Raw genomic sequence first — 16,937 nt, 5'->3', positions numbered from 1 at the left:
TGAACATGACGCTGCTTTTTTCGAAGTTTCTCAAGAACCATTCGAGCCACAGAATTCGTTTTGGCATCGTTGAATAGAGAATTGAAAAGTCGATTGTAAGTGGAAAATCAGCAGAGTAATTAGAGCACTATTACTGCTGCTAGTGATTCCAATAAAAAAACCGCACAATTTGCAACCCATAATCCATAATCGAGCCAACGTTTTCCCAAACAAGCGCAAAAACTAGGCCAATTTACATAGTATTTCGCAAGCAATTTGCATTAGAACAAACGAATTAGCCAATTGCCACCGACCTCACGTAAATAATTCATTTAATTTTTAACATCGCCGGTAAACAGAATGATCTCATTTTAAGTGACGGCCAAGGTCCCAACGGCATGACTAATCACCAAAGCAAAATTCTGTGCAGGACAAGGAAAATTCGATCTGACCTTCTTGGAGCCCGCGCTACAATACTGCACTCATCTCCTCTATGGATATGCGGCCATTAATGAGGAAAGCCTCAAGCTGGTTCCGCTCAATGAGCAATTCGACGTCCTCAAGGATAACTACAGGCATGTAACCGACCTGAAGATCAGACACCCCAATTTGAAGGTGCTTCTTTCGGTTGGAGGCAACGAGGACGTGAGCGGGGAGGGATCTGAGAAGAACTTGAAGTATAGACAAGTGGTAAGTTCACAGGAGTACTTGGCCTCGACTCCGGCAATAAAAGATTAATTGTTCAGTTGGAAACATCCGCGCATCGCTTAGCTTTCATCAACTCAGCTCACACTCTGGTCAAAGGCTTCGGCTTCGATGGTATAGACTTGGCCTGGGAGTTTCCGGAGACCAAACCGAAGAAGATAAAGAGTGGGTTTGGTGAGTGACGTTCGCCCAAAACAAGTGGGCAATTTGAATTTACCGGATTGTTTCAGGGAAATTCTGGTCTTCGGTGAAGAAAACTTTCGCTGGCGAAACAGTGGTTGATGAAAACGCCCAGGAGCACAGAGATCAATTCGTAGCACTGATTCGAGAACTGAAGGCCACCTTTAGGCCGGACAATTTTCTGGTGTCATTAACGGTGTTGCCCAACGTGAACAGTACTGGTAAGTTTTAGAAAACGGAGAGAAAACGTCGATGAGTCCCATTTTCTTTTCCGCAGTTTACTACGACCCCAGAGGTCTCGCCCCCTCGGTTGACTTCGTAACCCTTCACGCTTTTGACTTTTACACTGCTCAGCGCAACCCGAAATTGGCCGACTTTCCGGCCCCACTGTACGATTTAATCGACCGAAGACAAGACGAAAACATCGACGCCTGGGTGAAGTATTGGTAAGCACCTCCCTCCTATCCCTACCGCAATAGCTTAGCAAACCCAAGCCTGCAGGCTTGGTCAAGGCTTTCCAGCGAAGAAACTCATCGTGGGAATTCCCACCTACGGGCGCACTTGGAAGCTGGACGAAGACGCCAAAGTAGACAACGTACCAATTGAGGGACTGGATGGGGCGGGAGAACCTGGTCCGCAAACCAAAGACGCCGGAATTCTCAGTTACCCAGAAATTTGCGTGAGGGTGCAAGGAGGTACTGGCAACGTTTCGCCTTCGGGTTACAGGAAAGTTCCCGACAGCACCAACAAAAGAGGTACCTACAATAAATCGAGTTGGATGGATTAAGAGGGCTGCAAGATGAATTTTTGTTGCTTCCAGGACCCTACGCGTACAAACCCCACGATGAGGAGAAGGGCGAGGATGGGGTGTGGATCGCTTACGAAGACCCCCAATCGGCAGCCAGCAAAGCCACCTATGTGAGGAACAAAGGTAAGTCTCCTATCCAACTGGATGAAACAGCGAACGCTCATCGGCCACTGTGTGTTTAGGCTTGGGAGGAATTGCTGTCGATGATCTGACTCTGGACGACTTCAGAGGTGTTTGCAACAACAACAAATACTCCATTCTGAAAGCCGCAGTTGCCGCTTTGTAGAGCAAGTCCCATATTTAAATAAAGCTTGTAGTTGTTAATAAACTAAATCCATTATAAAAGCTAGCACGACTTATTTGAGCCTAAAAAGTATACCTGACGATGTTTCTAAACTGCTGATATGGAATTCAGTTTTATTCAAATATAAACAATTTGAGCCAACATATTAAACATCCTACATGGCAGTTTAGGATGCAATTGATTGCCCTATCTAGTTCCTAGCTCCAAATCCTTTGCCTCGCCCAAAACTCATCGATCTGTTATTTTGGCTTTTCCCGCCTCGTCTATTGGGTTTGCCCTACGATAAACCAAATTTGTATAAGCTCTATTAAAAAATCGCTTCCACACAAACTGACTGAATCATACCTAAAGCACGGGGGAAAATGCCTAAGGAAAAGTAGTCAGACAAGCAAATCAATAATTGAACCGATCTAAATCCGAGTAAAAAAATTCAACTTACTCTGCCTCTGAATTTCGAGTTAAACTGCTTGTTCTTCTGTGCGCCTCGGGCGCCACCTTGAAACTGTCTAAAATCGACCATTGAATAATCGAAGCTGTTAAATTCCTCACTCTCTCCTGGTTCATTGTGGGTGTCATTGCTGTTTCTTTGTGGTGTGGGTCTAAAGTACCTTCCCCCTAAAACAAGTGTAACTTAAAGCCAAATTGCTTGACCAGTTCAGCAAGTTGCCTACCTCGACCTCGACCTCGGCCTCGGTTTCCTCTCTTGCCTCCGGAAGACGTACTTTGCTCTACATGGCTGCATTCTGCTGGTAAACTATCACGCGGTCCAGTCCATTCTTCCCTATAACGCTCCAAATGAATCACTGCCACAATGTCCAAAACAATCCATCCTTACCGTTCATTTTTTACTATTGCCAGTACTTTCTTCTCTTTGCGTTTGGCCATTCGCAAGCGGTTTCTCTCTCTTTTGCTCACTTTATTTAATTGGCTATCTAAAGCTTGATCAATTTTCATTATCTTACTTCCATTTTTATTTCTCATTGGTCTCATTCGTCCATTTTTATTTTTATCTACCCGATCATGAGCCATCTGGACATTGGGAATTGGCGTGCAAACAGAGCTTTCGGGCACGTTACACTCAATCACCTCAACAGAATCGCAACGTGTCCGCTTCTTGCTTCCTCCCATATCCAAAAGAGATGCTTTTTTCGGTGGGATTGCCGTTGGCGGCAAAGTTTTGCGAGCTAATTCCAGGAAATGTTCTCTAATCTAAAAGGCAATTCAAAAATGTTAAGTCATCTTTTACAAACTTAAGCACACTAGTTTACTCACAGACTCAATTCTTTCCTCATCAGTACGTTCAGTTGCGCCATCTGCCTTCTTACTTTCCTCAGCTACTTTTCTTTGAGCTTCCTCTTCTTGCGTGGCGCGTTCCTCGGCCAACTTCTTCTCTTTGGCTCGTACAAACGGTCTCACCAACTTGTACCGTTCAAAGGGGCCCCGGAACTTAAAGTTCTCCTTAAAGTGGCGCAATTTTGCACTAGCCACGCTCAGTTGCTACAACAAAGAATCAAATTAGGTGTCCAACATTGTCAACTAGCCGCTCGAATTGTGCTTACTGGATCTAGACCAGGTTTGGATGTATCAAACACAGAGGCGTGCACTGATTCAGTAACTTCCAAGCCAAGTTGTGTGCTCAACAGAAAAGTAATCAGGTCAGTGTTAGACTGGAGCAAAGTCGGCAGATCATCGCGAAATTCTTGGTTTTTAGATAAATCATGCGGACAGTGCAATGGATTGTCTATATTAATTTTGGAGATCTTTTTAGTAGAGCCTCTGGCCCGAGTATCTTCTTTTAAAATCGGCTGAAATTTATGCGGTTTTTAAGTTTTATGAACGTCGGATAATTTAAATTAAAAGGCAAATATGTCAGGCTATAAAGACACTGAACAAGTACCTCCTCAAACGGCCGCTCCAAAGCTTTTAATACGATTTTATGGAGCTCGAGCAAATTCGCCTTAACCATTGGTGGAACTGGACTACAACAAGCCAAAATCCCTTGCATTTCTTTGGGCAATCTGGCAGCCACCTCCATTAACATATTGTTGGGTAACACGTACCTAAAAGTCTCGTTTATTGCTTTCCCATACCCGATGGTTATTGTCGCGCTTACCCAGTGCTTTCGTCCTCAGTTCGCGCGATGTTATCGCGCCATTTGTACAGCTCTTTAAAAGCAAACATCTGCTTATTGTCAAAATTCCGCTGAGATCTGCTGTACAACTCTAAGTGGGCATCTTCATGCCAATAGGGTTTAAAATATCTCTAAGAAAAAGACGACAATCTTACTGATAAGTTGATAGCGCTCCATAGTTATACCTTTTTGCATAGCGTGGTGCTTTGATCTATAACTGCCTTAAGGAGGTTACTATTTCCGTTAGCTTTTTGAAGAAGCTCGTTTCTCATTTTTTGATAAATAAAAATCAAATAGTGAGTGTCTTCCCTGGCGTAATTCTTTAGCTCATCAGGTAACGGTCGCATTCTCCAATCCGCCAACTGAAACTTCTTGTTTGGTCTTATTTTGCAAAAACGCTCCATCAAATACGCCAACGATAGTTTGCTATATTCCAAATGTTTGGCAGCGAAAAATGTATCAAACAGATTGACGACATAAAGAGACAGGTCCCTTTGCAGCCAAATGATATCTGAATCTGCCCCATGAAACACCTGTAAGCCAATTAGTTTAGAGTCCCACCATTGGGTTTACGCGCAAATGAGTAGGTACCTTTGTTATGTCTGGTTTAGTGAATATTTCATTCAAAATCCATAGATCATTCCTTAGGCTTAAAGTGTCTATCAGATAGTCTTTGTCAAATGTGGAGATCTGAAGCAGGCAAGTGATTCCCATAAAGGACCTATAGGAATGATGTTCTACATCAACTGCAATAACTGTGTAAGCTCTTAGCTCGTCTACGAGAGGGGCCAACTGAGATGCATTGTTTATTTCAATCAATGGTGTGTCTTTCAATAACTTGGGAAATTGTACATGCGCCTCAACCAACAGTTCATCGGGAGGGCTAAATCTGTCCAGTTCGAATTCATAAGGATGGGAAAACCTACGGAAGAAACAATTGGTTAATAATTGAACTTATATATCAATGTTGACAGCTCACGTACGCTGATCTACCACTTTCAGTCTCCTCAAGAAATATTGCAAGTGGTTTTAAAGAGTTCGGTTTGTCCTTAATTCTGGGTTCCCACGGGTAATCATTTCGATTATCGATCTTATCCGTAAAGAACTTTTGAGGTCTGACAATGTTTTCTGCAGCTAGTAAGCGTATAGTTGACTGTTTAGAAGACTGTGGAAAACCCTAAAAATGTGCGGTTATTATCAGCTCCTGGAAGAACTACTAACTTATACCGTTGCCACAATCGAAGAAGACACCGAAAAGGTGGCACTGCTATTCCTGTTCCAAGACCCGTTAATATTAACTGGAAGCTGAGCACTAACAGTCTGCAACACCACAGGTTCAGAATATGTTTTTCTGATGCCATTCATTTCATCGATGTGATCGGCCACTTTTTCCAGTATAATATCGTTCGAATCTATCAGTAGCTCAGTTTTCTTGTCTGTGGTTTGGTTGCGCATATTTACACCCACTTCGTTCTTTTTCAACACCAACATCATGCCCTCCAAAAGCTCGTTGGTCTCTTCTTTGACGACTGTATTGAATGACTCAAAAGTGGAGTAAAAACTCCAGTCTCTACCCGCTGGCAAAGTGTTAGCGCACTTTATGCCTTCCATCATGCACTTGAAACCCTCCTGGAAAGCGATTTGCATTATAGAAAGCATGGTATTTTAGACCGAGGCTTGTACCTTAGTGAAATCATTGACTGTTTTATAACCTGGAAGAGCCTCTTGTTCTGTAGCATTGGACGACGTTGTGTCCATTTCTTCCTGGATATTTTCCATCCCTTTTGATATTAGTTACGAAAAAAAACTCAATTGAACTTGTAAAACTTCTACATAACCTAGTCTCGCCCACAGATCGATCACACAGACATCACAGATCACAAGTGACAGAGGCTACTCTGTGATCTGTGGCCTCGCCTACCTAACCCTACTTTGCCTCCACCACAGATCAGTTGTAGAACCTAAATGGAGGTTAACTGAAATTAATATTAAATTTTTAAAAATCTAGCACTATGAAGGAAAACGATAAGTCTTCACTGTCTTTGCCTCAAAAGAGGTATTACAGACAAAGGGCTCACTCCAACCCCATGGCGGACCACTGCTTTGACTAGTAAGTGTTTATTCGGAAGAAAACCCGGTTTTTTTTAACATGTTTTCCCATTTTCAGCCCCACTTCTCCCGAGAGAATGGACTGGTCCAAATACTACCCGGAGAAATTCAAACCGAACGAAGAACATAATGCGAAAGTTGAATTTGTTGATATTGGTTGTGGATACGGGGGGCTGTTAATAACCTTGTCTCCAATGTATCCAGAAAGCCTCATTCTAGGTATGTTTGTTTAATAAATTGATTTCCAAGCGAAACTACGCAATATGTACGCAGGTATGGAAATTAGGGTAAAAGTGTCTGACTATGTAATGGATCGAATAGCAGCTTTAAGGTCTCAGAGCCCCTCGCAATTCCAAAACATTGCCTGCCTACGGTCGAATGCGATGAAATATTTGCCTAATTTCTTCAAGAAAGGCCAGGTAGGTGATTACTACTAGCTCATTTAGCGGCCAGTTACAAGCTCTAGTTCCAGCTGAAGAAAATGTTCTTTCTATATCCAGACCCGCATTTTAAAAAGGCCAAGCACAAATGGAGAATCATCAATAAGAGCCTGTTGGCCGAATATGCCTATGTACTGATGGAAGGTGGTATAGTTTACACTGTTACTGATGTTAAGGATTTGAATGAGTGGATGGTGCAACACTTCACTGAACACCCGCTATTTGAACCCATTCAAGGCGATGAATTGGTAAGTTTGTACCGTGATGTACTTGATTTAAAGTGGTCAAAATAGGACTGGTTTTCTATAGGCGGCAGATCCCATTGTGGAGAAGCTTTACAGTAGCACTGAAGAGGGTCAGAAAGTAACGAGGAACAATGGAGATAAGTTTCTGGCCGTTTTCCGGAGAATATCTGATCCTTATACTTATAAATAAACAGATGTTAATGGCGATTTGTTGTTAAAGAGATATATTAGATTTTATTAATTTCGTGCATTTGATCGTTGCAATCTAGGAATTTCCACAATATCGTCAACACTGTAACATGCCAAACACGCGACAATCAACAAGTGAAGTGACAGTTTACAAGTAAATACAAAGTTTTTAAGTTTTATTTCCATTCTTCGGCAAATTTATCGTCGCATTGATACAAAATGACCTAAACCGCTAATGTGGGTAAGTTGAGTGACACTCATCTTGTTTCCGTAAGACTGGCGTTTCCTTTGAAGCAATATTCCACATCGAAAATGCCATCAGAATATGCGGAAATGATTGCTGCTATAGCGTTCGGAGTTCTGTCCGCAATATTTGTAAGCGCTTTCGTCATTCTGATTGTTATTTGCCGCAGACAGAGGCTGTTTTTCAAGTCAACTTATCTGGACGGGGCCTACGAAACCAGGTACTAGTTCTGCCTGACGTGGCTCAATTTTATCCACTGGTTGCAACCCATTCTAGGCCAGAAAAGCATTTAATAGAGCCGGAACGCCCGGAGCTGGAGTTAGGAGAAGTAAATTTTAACTTTGACAACATCTTATCTGACGGGCAGTGGATTGACGATGCAACAGGCCTGATTCCACATTGCCTGGCCATTCTAAAAACATGCGGATACTTGACCGAGCAACTGACCACACTGGCAACTAATTCAACGCCAATGTCGGGCAATTTCAGCCAAATAGTCGACAGTGCGAAGCGAATCTCATGCCGAGTGGATGACATGGTGAAAAGCATGTACCCCCCCTTGGACCCAAAACTATTGGAGGCCAGAGCCACTGCCCTTACCTTATCAGTGACTCTTTTGGCTTTGATTACGAAATATGAGTGCGGCCAAAAGGGAAAACATAATCTGCATTTCATTGACAAGCTTTTGCAGAAACTGGATGGCCATGTTTCGGTAAGCTGTGAACGGCAATGGACAGACAAGGCTTGATTTTAGCTGTTTCAGTTCTTGAGAGACGCCTCATTGTACCAGGAGCATATCAACAAATTTCCAATGCATACAAATTCCGTTTAGACTGAGAATCTCAATGTTTTGCCTCATGTAGCTGTTTATACTAAATTTTGTATTTTGACGAGCGGAGATATAAATATAATCCCAACACTGACGGCTTTTGAACCTGGGAGGCAAGTGTTAAGCATCTAATTAATTAAGACAACCGGAACCTAGAGATCACCGTTTATAAAACCAAACACAATTAGATAAAAATTATCTAATTGTCTCCTTCAAACGGTGCGTAAATTCCTTGCCACTGTTCAAAATTTCTAGACTTATTTTTGCTTGGCGTTCTTCTCACTCTCCTTCAGCATCTTGGACTTCAGGTGCTCCTTGTAAGACAAGATATCCCCTTTCCACTTTGTCACTGTACCCTTCTCACATACCCAAATTTCCTCTGCAACCTAAATCACTTTGGTGAATAAACTTGAAACTTTCAACTACCTTAACCCCTTACCTGGCTGATGAGTCGGAAGTCGTGACTGACTAGAACCAGACCGCCTTCGAAACAGTTCACCGCTTCGGCTAGAGCATCGATTGTTTCCATGTCTAAATGATTGGTGGGTTCATCGAGAAGAAGCAAATGAGGTGCTTGCCATGCCAACCACGCGAATACCACTCGGCATCTTTGACCATCGGAAAGCTGCCTTATTGGGCAAACCTGAGGGCAAAATTTGGACAAAATGCTCTTGAAGGAACTTCGAGAAAGTCGGTTACCTGCTGCCTGCCAGTTAACCCGTATCGCCCGATAATTTTCCTCATTTCCTCCTTTTCCTTAACATCCGGGAATGAAGACATCATATACTCGAGCGGAGACAAATCCAAGTCCAACAATTCGTGCAAGTGCTGGTGGTACCTGGCAATCCGCAAATGCGAGTTTTTCCTAATCATCCCTTCAGTTGGGAAAAGCTAGATCATCAACAATCTTCGCGTTAGTAAATTTCCGTCGACGACCAAAACGGGCACTTACATCTCCATAGAGCAGCTTCAGCAAAGTACTTTTTCCAGCCCCATTCGGCCCGACGAGAGCCAATCTCGTGTCCAAATCGATACCGAATTCCAGATTCTTGTAGATATGCGGGGAATTGTCACTATACTTGAAGCTCACATTCTGCACCATGATTACAGGAGGTGGAATGGTGCCGCAGCTCGGAAAATAGAACGTAACGCTCTTATCGGAGCTGACTTTCTCAGTCAAACCCTGAGACACCATTTTTGCCAGTGTTTTCTCCTTTGACTGAGCCTGCCTGGCTAACTTAGCTGAACCATGACCAAACCGTGCAATGTAGTTCTAAATTTTTTTTAATTTGTATAAAAATACTGAATTCAAATGTGGAAAACTAGCAAGCATACCTTCATATGACTGATCTGGTCTTGTTCCCAGTTGTACTGCTTCATTTGATTTTCCAGCAGTTCCATTCGAGTTTTCATAAAGGCATCGTAGTTACCGGTATAATACTTCAACCGCTTCTTATCCATGTGGATAATGTTGGTACAGACTCCGTTCAGGAAATCTTGCGAATGGGAAATCAGGACTAAGATTCGTTTATAACTGGAATAAAATAATCGGGGTTAATTACTCGGAGGTTCTCCGCAAAAGCTACATACTTCTTTAGTTCCTCTTCTAACCATACACACGCATCCAAATCTAGATGGTTTGTAGGTTCGTCAAGCAGCAAAAGATGGGGTTTTACGTAAAGCGCTCTAGCCAATGCGATCCGCATTCTCCAGCCTCCACTGAAGTCCCTCGTTTTCTTCTGTTGCATTTCCTTAGTGAACCCTAAACCGTGAAGGATGTTTGCTGCCCTTGCTTCAGCAGTGTCTGCCGATATTTCGTCTAGACGCTCATAAATGTCCAACAGCTGCTCTTGGGAATCTGGAATAAATCAATAATATTCAGAAAGTGTTAAAGTGAAAACCAAGTGCTTCCTAAAGAACAGACTAAAAACGTCATTAGCCCTACCATCATCCTCGCAAGCTATTAAAGTTTCGGCAAGCCGTTCAAGTCGAGTCCGTTCTTCGTCGACTTCCATAACGCACTTCAGGGCTGATTTGTCGGAAGCAGGCATTTCCCGGGTTAGATGAAAGATATCAATATGCTCCGGAATCGGAACTTCTCTGAAAAGCCAAACGAGTCAATAAAATTCAGAGAACGGGGACTTAACGCCGCTCTATTACCTGTTACCCAGAACAGCTAGAAGAGTAGATTTTCCACAACCATTAAGCCCAATTAGGCCGTATCGTCGGCCGCAATTCAACTCCAGCATGGCGTCCTGTAGCATTTCAGATCCGTGGAAAGTAATGGAGAAATTCTCGATCTTCACGTCCCTGGACTTGGGATGGACTGCCAAAGATCCAGTACATGCTCTTGCTTCCGCATTGAGTTTTGCGTCGGCTTCGAGTTTTGCACAAAGCGCTTCTGGAATTGCAACAGACACTTGTAAAATGTAATTGGATGAGACTTACGCTAATTTGTAACAGAACGATTAAAAAAGCTTGTTTTTTTTATCTTAGTCAAATTACCTTCTTCACTTAGTTGAACAGTTCCATTCTCAGTACCATTGGTAGTAACGGGGGTTGGATTAGATTGTTCTTCGACTTTCGGTTGCTTTTTGCCAGATTGTCTGGCTTTTGCGGCGTCCTTTTTGCGCTGCTGCTCACGTTTTTTCGCATCAGATGGCATGTTTAAAGAGTGTTCTCTTAAAGCTACAATGAATATAGCCCTTATGTAATGCAGCAATCGTAACAAATCGTTCGGTACTTTTTAATTTAAGAAAGCGTGAACTACTTTTTTTCTCCGAATGAACTAGCCCAGCTTTGAAGAGAGAGGTCAACCCACAAATTATTATATATAACCACAAATTGAGGAATAAAAGCATTGAAACACGATGATGGAAAGGCTTACCTAAATTATAAAAAACGATGCTAATCGGAGGGGAAAAAGTGACTTATTGACCAATTACAGCTTAAAATCGTGCAAGTTGGAGGAAATTTGCGTTGGAAACTTTCCTCGAAACCGACCAAAACTTCAAGGATTGGATGGAAAGAATTGGTTAGATGGAGTCCAGTTGTCAATGCCATTTGCAAAAGAAGCGTGCTAACAAGTAGTGAGCAACTGGCATCGTTGAAGGTAGGCTTGAAAACAGTATGTTTTTTTCAATTAGATAACTAACCAAAATTCTCATAGTTAAGTAAAAATACCCACATGAATTTGTAGGGGAAGTAAATTTACGAGTAGTATTTTGTCTATCCTTACCCCAAATCAATAAACTATATACGTCGTTGTTGGCATCTATCTATAAACCAATACAAATGCATCCTAGACAAGACTACAAAATATCCCCCTTATGGGGGTATGTTCTGTGGACAAGACTGACAAGAGAATCAGCCAATAGTATGTAGTCTGTGCAATAAGCCTTGTTCTATGCTCTGATTGTATTATGTTTAGACAATAGCAAAATTTTTGCACATTTGCGTCTTCAGTGGCAACTGCAGCACATTAAAGAAAGTGAGTGCTGTTTTAATTTACTATCACCTTATTAAGCTTCTAGTAATGTCTTAAATGTAATTCAGGCCCGATTCTTAATATGGTCTTTCAATTAGAAACACGTATAATGGGATATTTACTGATTCTACTTCTAGCCAAATACTGCTTTTTCACAACACAGCCGACTGCTTCACTGCACCTGTTTCGCATAACTCACTATCGTCATAGTCTTAAATCTCGTCGTTCCTCCAGGACTGCCCCCTTTAACAACAAGTGATAACTGAAAAACGCCTACACCACTTTATCTGTATGTTTTCAGATCTAATATGGAACCAGACGTGGCAAAGTTCTTGAGAACTGAACGCAAACCAGGATCGATTGATGTTCATTCCAACATCGACGCCATCGTGCTCAGTTACGACGTCCATGTGCAAATCCTGGGACCCAAAGACAATCCCCTGCATGGCGAGAAGAAAGCCTTGAAGAAAGTAATCGAACTCCCAATGATTAACAGCAGAACTGACTGTCATGCGCTGGCCAAGGAAGTGGTGAACCAATGCGATCTAATTCACCATTCCCGGATTGCTGAAGTCGAGCAAGTAATTTACTATCTGAAGAAGAGGAGGCTGCATGGATCGGCCAAAGGAGAGCACGACAAGAACGGCGAAGCAAATAATCAAGTGGAAGCGAACTACAATAATTTGGCTGATTATATTGATCTGCTGTATGAGGGCATGCCTGAAAAGGTAAAAGGCGCCCAGTTGATTCAGTCGCTTGCCAGAGACCCGGAAAACCTGGAAGCCCTATCGAAAAACGAAACCCTGATCAGCGCCCTGGGAAGAGTTCTGCGGGAAGACTGGAAACGAAGCATTTCGTTAAGCACCCACTTGGTATTCACCTTTTTCTGCTTCTCCATGTACTCGTCTTTTCACTTCATAATTCTAAAGTGTAAAGTTGGCTCGATTTGCATGGATATAATCGACTTTGAACTGCGAAGATACGACAAGTGGAAAGTGGAACTAGAAGGAGGCAGCGCCCCGGCTGATCAACCAATAGTGAAAAAACCCTGCCCAAGCAGTGCCAGTATGTCCGAAATTCCCCGAAGTCGGATTCCTGAGCCAGTGCGGCCGAAGTCCGGACATTTTTCTGATGTGAACATGAAAGCGGTAATGGAGGCAAACAAGAATGGTGCAGAAAAAGCCAAGTCTCTTGATGGGAGCTTGTACGATGACCTCACCACTTCCATGGAAAGCTTGGACGATAAGCGCCTGAATCCCGAACAGAAAATGAAGAAGTTTAGGACGCTGGTCAAGAAGCAGGAGCACCTTCTTCGAGTAGCGTACTACTTGCTGCTGAATATAGCTGAAGATGAAACTGTCGAGGAAAAAATGTCCAAGAGAAATATTGTAGGGCTGCTAGTAAAGGCCCTGGAAAGGAGCAACGATGACTTGCTGATATTGGTGGTCACTTTTCTGAAGAAACTGTCAATAATGCAGTGTAATAAGGACATGATGGCCAATTACAATGTAGTAGAGAAGCTGCCGAAGATGCTGGATTCACGCAGCGCGGACCTAGTTCATCTCACATTGAAGCTACTGTTCAACTTGTCTTTCGACAACAAATTGCGTAGCAAGATGAGCAAGAGCGGCTTGATTCCAAAAGTTGTTAAATTCATGGGGGACGATCGGCATCAAGAAGTCGTCCTGAAACTGCTCTACAATCTGAGCTACGATGGAGACTCCAAACACCATTTCGCCGACTCAATCGGACTGATCGTGGACATGCTGCTGTTAAATGCAGGCAACGAGGGTGATAAAGTCATGATAGCGCTGTTCATAAATTTGGCCGCCCATCCAGAAATATCGCAGCAGATGATCAAAGAAAACCGACTGCAGTCAATGATAACTCGAGCGTTTACCTTCGAAGACCCCATTCTGATGAAATTGATACACAACATCTCGAACAATGTATACATATGCTCGTCGTTCATAGAATTCGTCGGCGATATCGCGAAAGCGATAGTTAGGTCGAAGAATCTGGACTTCGTAACCGAATGTATTGGGATACTAAGTAATTTGCATTTGCCCGACTTGGATTGGGCGGAAATATTCAAGCATTTTGGCATGGCCGACTGGATCATACATACTATTAGCATGAACAACACTGACCCTGAGCTAGTCCTGCAAGTGATAGTGTTGTTAGGAACAGCGGGAGCGGATGAGAATTGCGCGCACGTCTTGTGCGAGAGCGGAATTATAATCACACTGATAGACTTGCTGAAAACGCACCAGGAGGATGATGAAATAGTGCTCCAGATCGTCTACGTGTTTTACACCACGCTGTGGCACGAAAGCAATGTGGAATACATCATTACGAAGACCCACGTGCCTGCTTACTTAATAGACTTGTTGCAGGACAACAATAAGAACATCAGGAAAATCTGCAACATGTGCCTGAACATCATCTCGGCGCACAACAACTCCTGGGCGGACAGGATCAGAATTGAGAAATTCCGGCATCATAACGCTCAGTGGCTGCAAATGGTTGACTCGCAGCAGTTGGATCCGGAGGAAGAGGACGAAGAAGACGAACTACCTCCATACTTGAACACTGAATATCTAAGTCAAGCGGTTGTTCGTCCAGTCACTGCAGCCAGTAAGCTCGATGACATGGAACTTCTAGAGGACAAAGAAGTGGATTACGATTACTTTTCAAATAATCATAGAACGGACGGCTCGGACGTTCTCGATGATTATGATATGGAAGACCTGTAAGCAAGTGCGCTTACTTAACGCTATTGATCTGATCTAGTCACAACGTTACCGATATTTCTGTAAGCTTTAATTACTCCAGCAAATATTTATGATTAATTAATAATAAACGCAGCAGTATTAGTGGGTAGTTTACTATTGTCGATTCTAGTCATTGGTGGAGACGGGAAAGTTTTGTTGTAGTTTTCCCACACAAATATTGCTTCGCATGAACCGATGAAATACTTTTTGAAAATGGATAGGCTTTTTAACCGCAAATTGAATTGCAAGGCCTTGTGCAATTAACACCCAATGAGAAGGATCTACGATATTTAATAAATATAAAAGTTACATGTAAAATTTAACAAGATTCTGTCTACTCACAGTTGTTATAACTTACCAATACTATTTAAACGCCATGTTTACATAAAAAACAAATTTCAGTAGAATTTTTCTTAGCATTTTCCCTTAATTTAAGAGTAAATCTAGACTTCTTAACATACAACTTGTCATTAGGTTTCTCACTAAGGTTTGTTTTGGTTCTTATGCGTACTACTAATTACCTTTTGCTTCATGCTCTTAATACTATCCTTTGATTCCTTCACGGAGGAAACAATGTGGTCCTTGGTTTCCTTGATTCCGTCTTTGGTCTCTTTTACGGTCTGTTGCAAGTGATGAACGGTTTCCATCAAATTCTCCTTTTTCTCTTTCATCCCTTCTTTTGTTTCCGCATAAATCTCTTTGAGTCGTTCTTTACTAGGTATAGGCTTAATGTATCCCCATCGTCTCAGATAATTGATGCTCAAGGTGGTTCCACCTAGTGTCACGGCGTATCGTACTGGGGTTGTTATTTTATATAGCCCATAGGTTATTGCCAAATAACCCATGCTCGAATTCCTCATAGTGTTTATGATTTTTTCGTTCATATTCATCGACTCCAGCAACGCGGGAATATCAACACCACTGAAAATGAACGGGTATTAGTAGGAGAGTTTGCAAAAACCACCTAGTTATATTACCTGATAGCTAAGTAGTAGAATCCTCCGAACCATGCTGTTGAGGTGACTACATGAACCGGAAGCAACACATACCAATAATCCCTGTACATTTGCTTAAACCGTTGAAACAAAGACAATTTCTTTCCTTGCTCCTCATTATTATTGTCAGTACTGGGGTGGGCTTTTGAAGCGCTGTGTCTCAAAACCGTGCATTCTAGGGGGTTTCTGCTAAATCTTGCACAACTAGCCACTAATGGAGCACGTTGAGCCGAGGGCGTTGTTAGTGCATAGCAAACGTAGGCACGTTGAGGTAATTTTGTTATCAACCGTGTGCTGAGCCTCGCTGAGGTAAGCAGTTTGGGGGCCACCATAGACATGATCGTTGGAGTTGAAAAGAAAATTTCCAGGTATAGCTACCTTAAGTCTTATACAATGAATTAACCGGCGAGAGGATGATTAATTGCATTATCTCTGGCAGAGTGAAGATGCGACTTAAATGAAAACACTGAAAAATGTGACCGATAGCAAGGTTATGTACTGTAGTTATGTGCCTGGCTGACAATTTGCTGTCAAAAATGTAAATTTTAATTAAGTATGTCCCTGTGGCTTGGACACTTGTGACACCCTTTTAGCTAATAGGAAAAAAGTTGAAAATAAATAATTTTTAAAATTGACTAGAGGGAGTTTCTTACAAACAAACCGATCGATTATGGTGGAAAATTATCTGCTGCTAATAGACGGTTTTCTAAATTAATTAAACTTTAAAGATTACAAATTCTCAATAAAATTTCTATGACGTCACTACTTAAAACTGGCGATTTTCTTCATTGATCAACGTTATTTTTTTGAGGTTAAGGGATTTGTTTGTTTATATTGGCCTAATTTGTTATCATGTGCAGGAATTAGAAACGTGTGTTATAAGGGCGGTTTTTATTGTGTAGGGGTCGTATTGCTATGTGAAAACGTGAACAGACTGATAGTATCGAGCCGTAAAATCCGCAATTTCAAACATGACCAGGCTCATCAACAATGATTACTGCATTGCACTCGAATGCAAAGATCTGCAGGCAAATGCTATGTCGGTGGATTGCACTGGCACATACGCCTTATTAGCCGGGTAAGGCTGTAGAACTAACCATTGCGGAACATCTTAAGAGAATGCGCTGTATGAAATCGACCTATTGAAATACATTTGCTGACTAAAACTGCAGTGTTACGCGTTAAATAGTCTTATACATTAAATAATACTATTTAGGAGGAGATGCATCGCCTTGAGAAATTTGGACGAAGAATATGAGAATGTCTTCAAGTTCCCCAGAACCAGTAAATACGATGTTGGGGCTGCCGAATGGAATCCCACAGCTCACAACAAGCAAATTTGCGCAATTTCGGTAAGTTCTATACTACCTGCTAGAGTCTGAAGGCAAGGGCGGATCCAGGGGGGCCATGGAGGTCATGACCGCCCCATTCAATTCTCTATCCAACGATGCCAAAACGAATTCTGTGGCTCGAATGGTTCTTGAGAAACTTCGAAAAAAGCAGCGTCATGTTCAAGTG

The 16,937-nt window shown here is 42.3% G+C and overlaps 8 protein-coding genes across 13 annotated transcripts in view; 5 read left to right on the top strand and 3 right to left on the bottom strand.

The window, feature by feature from the left end:
• The window catches only part of LOC109537265 (chitinase-like protein Idgf4), a 3,907-nt gene extending 1,890 nt beyond the window's left edge, over nucleotides 1–2,017 (top strand). The window contains exons 2-8 of the mRNA XM_048665185.1: nucleotides 410–669; nucleotides 726–858; nucleotides 915–1,085; nucleotides 1,142–1,310; nucleotides 1,366–1,619; nucleotides 1,685–1,795; nucleotides 1,855–2,017. Of these exons, the coding sequence (XP_048521142.1) occupies nucleotides 410–669; nucleotides 726–858; nucleotides 915–1,085; nucleotides 1,142–1,310; nucleotides 1,366–1,619; nucleotides 1,685–1,795; nucleotides 1,855–1,958 (1,202 nt within the window). The 3' untranslated portion in view covers nucleotides 1,959–2,017. The remainder of the gene's footprint in view (nucleotides 1–409; nucleotides 670–725; nucleotides 859–914; nucleotides 1,086–1,141; nucleotides 1,311–1,365; nucleotides 1,620–1,684; nucleotides 1,796–1,854) is intronic.
• Nucleotides 2,018–2,077: 60 nt separating this feature from the next.
• On the bottom strand, nucleotides 2,078–6,011 carry LOC109537376 (exosome component 10). Of its 3 annotated transcripts, none has more exons than XM_048665181.1 (13): nucleotides 5,791–6,011; nucleotides 5,335–5,736; nucleotides 5,091–5,284; nucleotides 4,699–5,029; nucleotides 4,293–4,640; nucleotides 4,090–4,238; nucleotides 3,874–4,036; nucleotides 3,536–3,781; nucleotides 3,249–3,473; nucleotides 2,812–3,185; nucleotides 2,644–2,757; nucleotides 2,416–2,593; nucleotides 2,078–2,253 (listed from the first exon to the last, which is right to left on the bottom strand). In XM_048665181.1, exons 1-13 carry the CDS (start codon nucleotides 5,884–5,886, stop codon nucleotides 2,167–2,169), a joined length of 2,907 nt encoding a protein of 968 aa, XP_048521138.1. In that variant the 5' UTR covers nucleotides 5,887–6,011; the 3' UTR covers nucleotides 2,078–2,166. The 3 variants fall into 3 exon arrangements, with proteins under 3 accessions (XP_048521138.1, XP_019759623.2, XP_019759624.2); XM_019904064.2 differs by having other exon boundaries at nucleotides 2,416–2,591; nucleotides 2,648–2,757; XM_019904065.2 differs by having other exon boundaries at nucleotides 2,416–2,591; nucleotides 2,654–2,757.
• A 14-nt stretch (nucleotides 6,012–6,025) lies between these two features.
• On the top strand, nucleotides 6,026–7,108 carry LOC109537381 (tRNA (guanine-N(7)-)-methyltransferase). Of its 2 annotated transcripts, none has more exons than XM_019904069.2 (5): nucleotides 6,026–6,217; nucleotides 6,275–6,435; nucleotides 6,490–6,635; nucleotides 6,689–6,904; nucleotides 6,966–7,108. In XM_019904069.2, the coding sequence occupies exons 1-5, from the start codon at nucleotides 6,120–6,122 to the stop codon at nucleotides 7,089–7,091; spliced, it is 747 nt and encodes a 248-aa protein (XP_019759628.1). In that variant the 5' UTR covers nucleotides 6,026–6,119; the 3' UTR covers nucleotides 7,092–7,108. The 2 variants fall into 2 exon arrangements, with proteins under 2 accessions (XP_019759628.1, XP_019759629.1); XM_019904070.2 differs by having other exon boundaries at nucleotides 6,027–6,217; nucleotides 6,950–7,108.
• A 94-nt stretch (nucleotides 7,109–7,202) lies between these two features.
• Nucleotides 7,203–8,253, top strand: LOC109537382 (transmembrane protein 98). The gene is made up of 4 exons (XM_019904071.2): nucleotides 7,203–7,331; nucleotides 7,385–7,554; nucleotides 7,611–8,046; nucleotides 8,098–8,253. Exons 1-4 carry the CDS (start codon nucleotides 7,326–7,328, stop codon nucleotides 8,164–8,166), a joined length of 681 nt encoding a protein of 226 aa, XP_019759630.1. The 5' UTR covers nucleotides 7,203–7,325; the 3' UTR covers nucleotides 8,167–8,253.
• A 60-nt stretch (nucleotides 8,254–8,313) lies between these two features.
• Nucleotides 8,314–11,202, bottom strand: LOC109537379 (ATP-binding cassette sub-family F member 2). The gene is made up of 10 exons (XM_019904067.2): nucleotides 11,051–11,202; nucleotides 10,669–10,851; nucleotides 10,324–10,564; nucleotides 10,109–10,263; nucleotides 9,754–10,021; nucleotides 9,499–9,697; nucleotides 9,116–9,436; nucleotides 8,863–9,054; nucleotides 8,603–8,806; nucleotides 8,314–8,549 (listed from the first exon to the last, which is right to left on the bottom strand). The coding sequence occupies exons 2-10, from the start codon at nucleotides 10,826–10,828 to the stop codon at nucleotides 8,421–8,423; spliced, it is 1,869 nt and encodes a 622-aa protein (XP_019759626.1). The 5' UTR covers nucleotides 10,829–10,851; nucleotides 11,051–11,202; the 3' UTR covers nucleotides 8,314–8,420.
• Nucleotides 11,203–11,490: 288 nt separating this feature from the next.
• LOC109537378 (kinesin-associated protein 3) lies at nucleotides 11,491–14,526 on the top strand. The gene is made up of 2 exons (XM_019904066.2): nucleotides 11,491–11,653; nucleotides 11,952–14,526. Exon 2 carries the CDS (start codon nucleotides 11,959–11,961, stop codon nucleotides 14,404–14,406), a length of 2,448 nt encoding a protein of 815 aa, XP_019759625.1. The 5' UTR covers nucleotides 11,491–11,653; nucleotides 11,952–11,958; the 3' UTR covers nucleotides 14,407–14,526.
• Nucleotides 14,527–14,699: 173 nt separating this feature from the next.
• LOC109537380 (uncharacterized protein C18orf19 homolog A) lies at nucleotides 14,700–15,951 on the bottom strand. The gene is made up of 2 exons (XM_019904068.2): nucleotides 15,402–15,951; nucleotides 14,700–15,345 (listed from the first exon to the last, which is right to left on the bottom strand). Exons 1-2 carry the CDS (start codon nucleotides 15,755–15,757, stop codon nucleotides 14,907–14,909), a joined length of 795 nt encoding a protein of 264 aa, XP_019759627.2. The 5' UTR covers nucleotides 15,758–15,951; the 3' UTR covers nucleotides 14,700–14,906.
• Nucleotides 15,952–16,200: 249 nt separating this feature from the next.
• LOC109537523 (GATOR complex protein WDR59) overlaps nucleotides 16,201–16,937 on the top strand; it is a 6,020-nt gene continuing 5,283 nt past the window's right edge. For all 3 annotated transcript variants that reach the window (XM_048665183.1, XM_048665182.1, XM_048665184.1), the window contains exons 1-2: nucleotides 16,201–16,497; nucleotides 16,636–16,771. In XM_048665183.1, coding sequence (XP_048521140.1) covers nucleotides 16,391–16,497; nucleotides 16,636–16,771 — 243 coding nt within the window. In that variant the 5' untranslated portion in view covers nucleotides 16,201–16,390. The remainder of the gene's footprint in view (nucleotides 16,498–16,635; nucleotides 16,772–16,937) is intronic.

This window comes from Dendroctonus ponderosae, unplaced genomic scaffold (genome assembly GCF_020466585.1).
Source record: "Dendroctonus ponderosae isolate FM_Combo_2020 unplaced genomic scaffold, Dpon_F_20191213v2 Dpon_F_20191213_3, whole genome shotgun sequence".
NCBI lineage: Eukaryota > Metazoa > Arthropoda > Insecta > Coleoptera > Curculionidae > Dendroctonus > Dendroctonus ponderosae.
Note: the sequence above shows the minus strand (reverse complement) of the source record. Positions and strands in the feature narration are given on the sequence as shown.